The sequence below is a fragment of the Calidris pugnax genome, unplaced genomic scaffold (assembly GCF_001431845.1).
Source record: "Calidris pugnax isolate Ruff unplaced genomic scaffold, ASM143184v1 scaffold103, whole genome shotgun sequence".
NCBI lineage: Eukaryota > Metazoa > Chordata > Aves > Charadriiformes > Scolopacidae > Calidris > Calidris pugnax.
Genome location: NW_015090990.1, coordinates 7,596,761 through 7,608,411, shown reverse-complemented (window position 1 = coordinate 7,608,411; position 11,651 = coordinate 7,596,761). Strand labels below are relative to the sequence as shown.

At 43.9% G+C, this 11,651-nt stretch overlaps 1 protein-coding gene across 3 annotated transcripts in view; it reads left to right on the top strand.

Moving 5' to 3' along the window:
* The window catches only part of LOC106895083 (stress response protein nst1-like), a 9,493-nt gene extending 195 nt beyond the window's left edge, over positions 1 to 9,298 (top strand). Inside the window, exons 1-8 of one of the 3 annotated variants that reach the window (XR_001413355.1) lie at positions 305 to 686; positions 1,448 to 1,604; positions 2,636 to 2,775; positions 3,057 to 3,249; positions 3,753 to 3,917; positions 4,406 to 4,512; positions 5,392 to 5,590; positions 8,189 to 9,298. Coding sequence is in view for 2 of the 3 variants with exons in the window: in XM_014954178.1 (XP_014809664.1) it covers positions 589 to 686; positions 1,448 to 1,604; positions 2,636 to 2,775; positions 3,057 to 3,249; positions 3,753 to 3,917; positions 4,406 to 4,507 (855 nt within the window). In the remaining variant the exon portion in view is untranslated. Of the gene's footprint in view, positions 1 to 304; positions 687 to 1,447; positions 1,605 to 2,635; positions 2,776 to 3,056; positions 3,250 to 3,752; positions 3,918 to 4,405; positions 4,513 to 5,391; positions 5,591 to 8,188 lie in introns of those variants that run through there. The other 2 variants (XM_014954178.1, XM_014954177.1) reach the window with 2 other exon arrangements.
* Positions 9,299 to 11,651: the final 2,353 nt, after the last annotated feature.

Here is an 11,651-nt window from a genome sequence, read left to right as displayed (position 1 = left end):
GGCCCGGCCCCAGCCACACCGCCCCCCCACCGGCCGCAGGGCCGGGGCGAACGAGCGGGAGGAGCGGCCGCCGAGCCGGGAGCGGGCAGCGAGGAGAGTTAGACCCTCTTACCGGGTACGGGCTCGCCACAGCGACCCCGCGCCGGCTGAGGGCGGCTCCCGCACGTCTGCGGCCGGGCCGGGGCCTACCGCAGTGACCGCCGCAGCTTGAGCCCGGGGGAGCAGGGCGGCGCCTCAGCGGCCGAGCCCGGCGAACGGCCCCGCCTCAGAGATCAGCCGGCGCCCGGCGGCAGCCCCCGGGGCGGGGCTGGGCGGAGCGCCGGGCCGGGCCGGGCCGGGCCGGGTCGGGCCGCTATAACAGCCGCCGCAGTCACCCCCCGCCCGCCTTTGTCTGTGCTGTTCCCGCCTCGCCTCACGCCATTCTCTCCACCGGGGCCGCCTTCCTTCCCTTTCTAGGGGCGGGAGAAGGAGCCCCGACTCCCCGGGACAGCCGGGCTCTCACCGTCGGTAAGGAGCCCTCTCCTTCTCTCGGCAGGCGTTGCCGCTTCCCGGAGAGCGGGCGCTGGGCGCGGCGGAGAGGGGCCGACGATGGACCGTGACGGGCCGGACGCCATCCGCCGTGAGGCGGAGCTGGAGCACAGCCGTTACCTGGAGCGGCGGGCCGTGGCGCAGGAGCAGCTGGCGCAGTGAGTGCGGTGGGGCCCTCGGGAGTGGGGTGCGGGGTCAAACAAAATCCTCCCGTGGGCAGCTCCGGGCGGGCGGGACCCGGGGCTGGCCCCGCTCCCGCCCCGCTGCTGCCGCCACCCGCGGGGGCCGCGCCTGGGGCCGCGCCTGGGGCCGCCTGACTCACCCCTTCTGACCGGCCGGCTCCGGTCCTCGCTCCCCGGCTGGGCCGAGAACCCGTCCCCTTTCCTCGCACTCTGCTTCCTCCGTGACTGTGCTCCGGCTTCAGAGACATCTATTGTTGCTAGTGGCCATGTCTACCCTAATCAATTAAACAAGGCGGGCTGTGTTCTGGTGCCAAGAGCGAGCGGCTTGTCTCCCTGAGGCAAAACTCTCTATTACTGCCGCTTCTCCCAGCCCAGAACCATCGGTGCCTCCAGCTAGCACAGGCTGACAACGTGGCCACAGCTTGGGCACTGCTGTGGCGGCTACCCAGCTTCTACAATTAAACAGGCTAATCAAATCCAATCTAATATTCAAACCCGTGTTTGCTATTGCTAGGATAGGCTAACCACCACCCTTGCACTGGGACTGAGCGTTGTACAAAGCATTCGCAGCTGCCTTTTAAAAACTGATTCTATTTTAGATCTCTGACATTCAGCTTTCACTTCAAAGTATTTTTTTTAACTGTTAAAGTACCTGTAAATGTGTAGAATCCATACCTGTTCATTATTTCATGCAGTCCTTAGCTTATTTATCCAACACCTTTTTTTTTCCGATTCAGAATAAAGGAGCACAAGCATCAGGCAGATCTGGCCAAGCTAGAAAATAGAAGACAAGGGGAACAAATACAGAGATCGTACCAGTTGTACCAACAGGAAATTCAGAGAGGAAAAGAAAAGGAACAGGAGGAAAAAGTTGAACGCCAGAGGCTCCATCATGTAAGTAAGAGGGAAGCAGACAGTTCAGAAATGCTTGTTTCACCATGGCTGCCTGGTGTGGCTACAGTAGGCCCATGAATAAATGGACCTGCTGGCAGCTTCAGATCATATGCCAGATGCAGGCCATGTCTTTCCTCTGTGCTTTTGAGAAAGGCCTCTTGGAAGTGGCAATGTGGTGCCTGAGCTTTAACTGGTCTATGATGGAAAAAGTCTGCTGTAGGCAGCAAGGAGATTGGCATTGACGTTGAGAACTGGATTTAGGTTCCATGTACCTGCTCTGTTTTAAGCCCGTTTTCCTTTGCTAGGAAGAGGGAATAGCCTGAGTCTGAACATGACAATATCTTTTTAATTTGACTTTCCCTTTATGATTGGAGGTGTTTAGAAAATTAGTCAAGGCCTCCTTAGCACACCTACTGTTTCCCTGCTTGAGCAGGGAGACTGAAGTGGCAGTACTGCCATGCTTGGTTGGCATGTGAGACAGTAAGAGGAGAGGTTTCCCACTGAAACCCTAAATTGCTTTCCTTCCACCCCCCATACTCCTTCTCACCTCAGTTACACAAATTTTACTCCATTTGCCCCCGACTTTGTATATACAAGAAAAGCTATATATAGTCATAATTGTCACTTCTGTGTGATTACATTTTGGGTGCTTTGTGCCTTTTTTTTTGTGGTTCTACAGACTTTTACTGTTTGAGCCCTTCAGAGTCTGTGCTGTGTGACTGGTACACAGGGTGGGAGCAATACAGTTGGAGCAAGTGGGGAAGCAGAGGAAAGAATATAACTTAAAGATACTGTGCTTAGGGCTGCAACCATACACTAATTTTGCTTTTGTGGTAGTTTGTGGTAAGCAGATAATGAGAATTTTCTTCCATCTCTGTGTTTCTGTCTTCTGTAGCTTCTCCACTGACACAACCAAAGAACTCTTTATTATAAGCTCGGCCTGAAGTCTCTGCTAGATTTTCTTTTTTTCAGTTCATGTTTCCAAAAATCTCATTCTACATAAATATAAAAGCACTTTTCTGTTTAAACAGGAACATGTAGCTGAACAGAAAATAATTAAAGCTGAAGAGAAGCAAAAAGAAGATGAAGATGATGATCGGATTAAGGCTTATATTAAAGGAAAAGATATGATGGCTGATCTGTCAAGAGAGAAAGCTGAAGAGACTAATAGGTGGGTCTATGGCTACAGTTTTTAGTGTTAAGACTCAAACTTGCAGTTTAATCTTGTGACAAATATTACTCTGAATTTCTATATCAGCAAAATCAGAACTCTGATGCAAGCAATTTTTCTGTAATTAAAACTTGAAATAGAATGGTCCAGAAGAAATGCCTGCCAGTTCCAATAGTAATTGGTGCTGCTGTGGGTGGGACTGCTGGCTTTGTTAGGAGCAGTGCCTCAGGTAACCCGAGCAGATACCCTGATATGTTATGGCAGCTCATGTTCTCTTGCAGGATAGTGCAAGAGCATAAGGATAGAGCTTGTGAAAAACTAGCTGCACAGATGAATGAGGCGTGTAAGATGGAGGATGATCGTCTTGCTAGAGGAGCTGCAGAGGTAGAAGATGAATACCAAATCAAAAACAAAGAGAAAGAAGCAAAAAAAAAGGCTGCCATTGAATCTATTGCTGATTACAGAGCCAGTGCGGTAAGAAATTCCTCTGATTCCTTTCTGTCATCTACTTGTACTTCTGAATACCTTTCAGAAATACCCCAGATTCTAGCACAGCCTTCTTGAGGGAGAAGGCCTCATATTTATCACTTATAGCTTAAGAACTTAAGAAAGGTGCAAGTGGTGCATGTGATGATAGTATTGCAAAAAAACCTCACAGTTGGAAGGCTCTATAATTGTTGGTAATTTCTGGAAACACTTTCCAGACTCTGCACTTATTCCAGCTGAGGAGCCTGGCCCAGGTCACAGCTGGTGGGTCTGGTGCCAGGCATCAGCACGCTTCGTCATGTCTGCTGCCATCTTCCCTGGGATCCTCTCTCCCTCTCCTGCTTCCATTTTGGCTGCTGAAAATCATGGCCAACCACAATGACCGTGCTTATCAGAACTCTGATACAGGGCTGCTTCTGCTGAAAGATACGGCTTCCAGCCTATCAACTATGCTCCTTGGTTAACTTTTTTGTGTATTTTGTAAAATATAGATGAAGATGAAAGTGGAAAAGGAGAGAGAGGAAAAAGCAGAGGATGAGAAGGATCGTAATCAGTGGATGACAGCAGATCGTGCTTACTTGGAAGTGGAAAAAGCCAAGAAACAAAAACAACATGATGCCAACATGGAAGTACAGAAAATTCAGATCCAGCAAATGGTAAATAGAAGAGCTGTACCCTCAGCCCCTCCAGAAAGAAGCACCCATCTGAACCCATAGTACTAGATCTCTTGTATGGGAGAGAAAGAGGAAGCTTGATGTGTGCATTTTGTTTTTTTTTTTTTTTTTTTTCACCTGCATGCCCTACAGCTGCTGATGTTGGGGAGCAGCCTCCTCTCAGAGTAGTGGAACAGCAGCCTCTTCCAGGCTGACTTGGCCCATGCTGGTTGGGGAAAATTACCTGGGAGGGGTGGTAATACAGAAAAGATCAACAATGAGGGATCACATCCTGTCCTGGGTCATGATGCCACTTTTTTCAGCTGTGCCACTACTGCTCTCTTGTATCTTCTGAGCAGGTCACCAAAGCAGCTGATCCTGATGTTCACTCAGCTATTCAGTGTACACTTTTTGTGGGGGGTATAGCAGGGGAGAAAAGTGGGAAGGGATGATGTTTGACAAATATTGATTAAGTCCCCTTTCTTCATCAGGCTGAAAAGCAGGCAAAAAAACAGCAGGAAAAGCAAGCAGATTTGGACTATGATACTCAGAGAGAAGCTGCTTTTCATAAGGATCGAGCATTTCAGCGATAAAGATGGTGAGTAACTGAACCAGTGCCGTTACTGGATATAATTTTTATTCCCCTCTCCAAGCATCTAATGAAGGAACAAGATATGGGCTATCTAACCCAGACAGCTGCAAGAGTAGCAGAGTGTATACATATGCAGTTTTTTTAAAAAAAAATAATAAATCACAGGAAGATGGGGAAGGATGGTTGATGTAACAACATTCATGTTCCTCCTGCCAAATGTACACGAGCCCCCAGCTTGCTCAGGGGCTGAACAAACACTTGGCACTGTGTAGGAGTGTTACAGCTTGTGTGCCCCTCAAAGCCCTGCCTGAGGACAGAGCCAAGAACTCTCCTCAGAGCCAGCACAGACCCAGGTATTGTCTTTGTTGGTAAGTCCTGCTGTGGTCTGGGCTGCTGCGCTGTTTTGGACAGCAGGACGTGGCTGGGTGGAACTGACTGACCGTTATCGTGGCCCATAAGGGGCTTGATTGTGGGGTGAGGAAATTGCTGAGGAGAACTTAACCCCTGCGATGCACATGATTCAGAGGTGTTGCCCAGAATAGCTCTAACCTGGTGTCGGGGCTGAATGCCCATCACTGGTTGGAGCAGAACTTCCTTTTTGTCCAAAAGGGTCCAGTTTGTGACCTCTGTGTAGTGTGAACTAAAGCACAGTCAGTAGGAACAATCAAGAGAGTTGTTGCAAAAGACCTAAACTAAAATGCTAGTGTTGCTGTACTATCAACTACAAGTCACACAGAGCTCTCTCCAATTATCTTGGAGTAATTGATTTTGGAAATCATATATTTTAGAAAAAAGAGACATGGCAATTTACTTGTGAAATTGTCTCTAAATATGGTTTTTATTAGTTCACTAATGAAAAATTTATTTCCCTTCTCTCTGAGCCAGTGCTCCTTTTACTACTTCGAGCTTTTTTCAGCAAGCAGAAAGAATGGAAACTTTTAATAAAGCCTTCTGATCACAAAAGCTGAAGCCTTGAGAAGAAGCATTGACTGCAGCAGAAGTGGTGCTGATATCTGCAGAGCTTGATAATGCTCCAAATGCATCCCTAAGTGCATATTTACACATGCTCACTACTGTGTGATTGGTGAGTTAAATGGGGTTTAGTCTACCTCCACAGCAGCAAGGTGGATTGCAGCCTCCTTTCCTACCACGCTTCAAGAAATGCTGTTCTGCAGATGATGTATGTCTGCATTTGAAGTCTACAGCCTGTTTCCATGGGGAGGCTTGTACCCTTTATACTTTGAACATCTACAGAAATACCGAACTCAAGTACCAGAAAACAACTCTTCCTTCCAGTACACCTAGAGTGAAGTAGGAATCCTGTCTAATTTTAAAGCACATTGGCTAAAGAGGGATTTAGTTACTCAAATTCAGCATGAAAAAAAAATCCAGCATGAATCATGATGTCACTTTATTCCATTGACTTTGAGATGCACAAGCTTTGTGTGCTTGCTTCAGATGATTAACCTTAATTAGTATTCATCTATGAAACTAGGCAAAAAAAAATATCCTCAAGTGTTTTAAGAACATGAAGAAATCCTTGAGGTTCTAAAATTTTCAGTGACAAAGCATTTTGGTAACACTTCATTGTCTTTTACAGTTGTCTTACTTGAAAGGCAGGAATGGAAAGCTGCTTGCAGGAATAATAAGACTAAAATCAGGTTGTTTACAACATGTTGAAGAAAACAAGTGTGCAAGTAGAAACAGATGAAAAATTTAACGTGAAAGCTGGGCTCATTCAGTCTGGAAATGAGGACGCTCAAGAGTGATCTAATTAACAGCTTAGAGCTGCTTGAAGGGTAGTTTCAAACACAGTGGAGCCAAACTCTTCTCAGCAGAGTCAGGTGCTTGATATAATAAGATGCAACACGGGACATCAGGCTGAGTAGTCAGGAAAACCTGCTTCAGCAGGAGTATAGTGTGATGGCACTGGATCAGAATGGCCAGGGGTGGTGGAATGACCACTGTGAAGGCTTTAAAGATGTTCCATGTAAAGCAGGAGGATGGTGTAGCTGACCACCGGAGGTCCTTTTCAGCTACTGTTTAAAGATGGCAACAAAATACAGGGAGATCAACTGCTGCTCATACGAAAGGAAATTGGTGACCTGGAAGAGTCTGCTAATTGAGAGGGACCTCTAAGCTAAGGCCTAGCATCACTACTTGTATTAGTTATTAGCTGAAGTTTTAATAGCTAGCAAATCAGAATATGCTTTGAGAAATAATTTAACTAAAACTTTAATTATAATTTTTGCTCAACAAAGCATCCTCTCAGCTGGTATGCTGCTTCAGGAGGTTGTAGCAGACAAGAAACATAACAGGTATGGGCTTTATTAGAAGGCCAAGACTTTAGGAATGTGCGGCAACCCTCAGACTGAAACAAAGACTTTAAATCAAACTGTGTTTTTTCCAAATCTGTCATGCAACACTGGAAGTAGAGCAGCAACTGAAGTTTGAAGAGGACACCTACCTGGAAACGAACTACCTGTGAAGAGAAGAGTTGGCACCTGGCATTGTTAAGGATGGACACTGTCATGTCACAGTACAGACTGGCTCTATGCTCCTGAAAAAGAAAAAAAAAAATTTTTTTCCAAAGCTCACTGGTTGGGTTAAGTCAAATAATTTGTTGCTTCAATAGCTAAATTCTTTCAGATGCCTGTTACTAAGATACACCTTTCTGGTATCTCTTGAATGGGGGAGTGCTGTAACTAGTCTGTAATCTTTCTTATTCTGGCAGTGCATCTTTGAGAGAAGGAAAACTCACTGTTTATAAATAACTCAAAAAAAAAAATCCCTTATGATGTCTGAAGGCTAAGATTTAAGAGAGAGTTGAGGTGCAAGCCAGAGGTTTGACAAGACCATATGAGATGTCTTCTTTGGAATAACCTTTAATTAATTAATTTGTATTTAAAATTAGTGAAGTTGTGCTATAGACTTTGTTAAATTTATAATGTGTATAGCCATTCCCTTTACACTCCTGCACTGCCACCACTACAATCTGTTTCTTTTTGGTTTGGTGTATCATGGCCTTTGGCATTAAGAGCTAAATGCTTAAGTGGACACATAAGTGATTCAAAACCTGCCCTCTAATCTGTTAAACCAGTCTCTAGAAAGCAGTCTTAAAAGCGTAGTTGTTCATAGCTGGTTGATACTGTCTTGCATAAACCAGCATGGCACTTCCTTTTTCTGTGGGTTTTCTCATCTCCAATACATTACCCAGAGAGATGCACCATTCTGTTAGGTGCTGAAGGGATTGAACACCAGAACTGCAGGTCAGATAAAATTCAACATTACATCTCTGTTAACATAATAGTAATTGCCCCTGGCCCCCTCAAATGAATAACACCTGGTCTGACTCTACTACTTAAAGGAAAAACAGGCAAAAGTTAGAAAGCAGCAACACGTACTGGAGGAAGCAAGCAATAGCTACTGAGCAGACCAGAGACAGGATCAAAGGCATGAGACTGCCAAGATCTGGGAAATACCAATCCAGGACCTGGTACAGTGGCGTAGTGGACAAGAGAGAAATGGGACTATCTTTGGTAAAGCTTAGTATTGCCTTATTGCTACCTGCAGAGTGTTCCTGCATTAGTTTCAGTTCCAGCTTCTCAATGCATATACCATTAACTGTACAGTAGTTAGTAATTACACAGTAGGACTTGAACTCTGTTTGTTTCTTCTTCAGAAATGCATCTGATGACTACAGAAGTATCTGCTAAGGACCAAGCCACTAGCCACTGCCGCCTGACAAGTTCTACGTGCCTGCAAAACTTACCGGTGCCCAACAGCTGAAGTGAACTCGGGAGCAAGTTAGAAGGCATGCTCTCTGCCAGAACCTGCCTGTACTCAACTTCAGCTCAAGAAAAAAGTAACATAGCTACAGCCACAACTGGCAACTGTACCTGTAACTACCCTAGTTTATTATGGAGCAAAGCAGTAGATTAACTTTCTAGGAAGTCAAGAGGTAACAACCAAAGGTAAACTATCAATTCATCTCTGGTGTACTCAAGTATTGCTAGGCCTCCAGGCTTAAATAAAACCTTATGTTTTGGCTTAAAAAAAACCTTCCTGAGCAAATAATAAAATTGAATAAGCAGTTTAAAAGCATCTGTCTGTAACAAGATGAATGTTGAGTGTACATTTTATTTATGACCATTTTGTATTTACGCTTACTTTGGAGAATGCAGTAGAAGATACAAGTGTTATCTTTAGAAAGTTGTGTCACTGGCCGAGTCTTTAGTCCTTCCTGGGAAAGAGATGTCTGCAGCAAGACTGTGTGTATCTCACACTCAGGTTTCTAAACTGATTATAGGAAAGGGGAAAAGCACTTTCCTGCTTTCTCCTAAGCACTCTGCTGCCAGCACAGCCAGGGTGCCAGGCTGGGATACTGCTGTGGGTGACTTTTTGATAGATACTTGTTCTTTCCCTCAATTCTAAGCCACCTGTAAGCTGTCCTACCATTTCATTTAAATTTACATCATCATACAGGTAGTTCTTCTGTAACTAGTGAAAATTATTCTGCTTCACACACACAAAGAGACTGTTGTATTTGCTTTAGTACAAGATCAAAGTTTGCAGCTAGCAAAAAAATTACTCATGAAATACTAGATCAGCTGCACTACATGGCTGCATTTTTATACATTAAAATATATAGACTGTGAATAGACTTACTTGTCATTATGTAGTAGAAAGCTCAGATTCTGTCTGTAACTCAATGCTATCATCCAATTTAGCATGGAATAAAAATCTGACTATTCCTATCTTCAGTAAAAATGTATGGCACTCTTTAACTGAAGAGGTAGTGTCTGGACTGTTCTTCAAGTATTGGAGAGAGAGAGAGAACATACAGATGATTTAAAAATAGGTCTTTGATTAAGCATAATATCTATATCTCAAGGTTTTCTATTACACAGTCCTAAAAGCAAGGATACACATTTTTGTCAATCAAACAAGCAATAAGTCTACTGTGCCCCTAGAAAGTGTGTCCAAAAATACTTTATTTGCTTCAATAAATCAACAATAAATCAACAGTTCCAGGAAGGGCGGCTAAAGGGTTGCTGCTTTTATGTTTACATTCATCTAGAATCCACTTGCCAGACTGACACTATTACAAATTAGACATGGTTAGGGAATTACTGCAAGTTCTTCAGGGCATCTAACAAAAGACCACGCAAGAAAATTTCGTAGTGTGGGATTTTCAGTAACAAGTAAGAAGTTTCAGGTTAAAATTTTAACAACCGCATAGAACAAAGGCTTAAAATGTAACCATAGCCTTTTTTCTTTGTTTTCTTTAAAAAAAACCCCAAACCAAAACCAAACCAAAATCAAAACAAGTGAAATACTATGGTTTCATCAAAGAATTAGCAGACAGCAACACATCTTTTACAGGCAACAGTGTTTGTACAGCCTTACATTATATCCACCCACCCTCAGCAAGAACTTGTGCTTCCAAATTGATGGCAGTACCCAGAAAATCCAACATTGAAGAATGGTGAAGTTCTGATAAAGTTTGGGAAAGCTACTGCCAATGTGAAATCCAGCATTCCATGTATATGTAGGCTATATGGTGTTAGTAAAATGTCAGTATTTATTGTCAATACAACAGTGAATGCTTGTCTAACTTTGGGAAACTATTTCAAGCCTGTACATATACCTAAACATATTCTTACAAAGTTAGTCCAGTACTCTCTGCCCTCATTTTACCTTGAGTCTTCAGGTTCAAAAATTCTCTGGAGTAAGGCCAGTTCTGGGGTACTGACAGAAAAAGCTGTCCTGTAAATGTACTACTTTTTTCCCCATTCACAAGGGAAGACCACAAGCATTGTTTTGATTACCTCTGGTACACACAAGTATTGCTTTCAAGTATGCTTCCAGGTCAGTTCTCCAAGCCAAAAGCCAACAACCTGTCACAGAGCTGCCAAAGATGGCATTGGGCTACAGTGTGACTACCACACAGGGCCACTACTGTGAAGCTGGAACAGGGAAGCTGTGCCTTTGAGGGAAGAAACGGTTCCAGGACAGCAGGAGCAGCAGTCAGTGCCTCACAAGGCAGCAAGAGCTCACTGGGCTTGGGGACACCTTCCTGTCCATGGAACCGTGCTTCAGTCCCATGGAATTTTTATCAGCATTCTCAGTTTCCAGTTTGATAAAGAAAAGGACCAATCTGGCAAATCCTCCCTCTCACAAGACCACAGTTGTTGTGTTTCAGTTTAAACAAAGCGATTGGCACAAACAATTCACCATCAAATACCATACAGGTGGGGCACGGACTCACCAAGAGATCAAGCGTATCCCACGTGTGTAATTAAAAGTAACCAACTTCTTACAAAGAACATTTAAAACAGGAAAATGAGCTTTGTGTCACCAACTCAGATGAATTTTAACATTATGAAAGACTCAAGAGCTCGCTTTAATTTGTACAAATAATTTTCTAAACCGTAACAAAGAAAAAAAATCCATATGAAAGGGTACACAAGTGCATCTTTTGAAATAACGTTACACACAACTGCAATTGGATATAATCTCCATTTTGAGATTTTAAATTAAAGACTTTGTAACATTTTTTTTAACAATTCCTATGGATTGCCTTATTACTGACTGACTGCATTTCCCCCCCCCTCTTCTAAAGCAGAGTTGATGTAGCTGAGGTTTGGTTTTGCTTGTTTGTGTGCCTATATGAGCTTCAGTGGTACCAGCAAGAATACGCTCAGTATCGCAAACATACTTCTTCAGCAAGTTTGCTTGTGTCAGGTCCATAAAAAATAGTAAAAGCACACTGCAAACAGTTTTTAAATGAGACTGAAGCACATGCCATGCACAGCACAGTATAAATGCACTGAAGAAGCCTTTGTCCAGGCAGTCATACAATTCTCTTAAGCTGAACTTCCTACCTTTTTCCTCCTATGGTCCCACAAAATAGGACTATAAATGCTCCAAAGTCGTAATACAGAGTGGCCTCACTCAGAACTCTGAAGGTCACTCCTACAAGCTCTCTTAAAGTTTAACAGCTGTATCATCCACCCACATGTGGGCTTGGGAAACATTTCTTACACGTTCCACGTAGAATGCAAAATTCATATTAAAACATAGCAAAAATAAAGTCGATAGCCAAAGCAGCTCCACTAACTATTCTGTTAAAAAATAACACA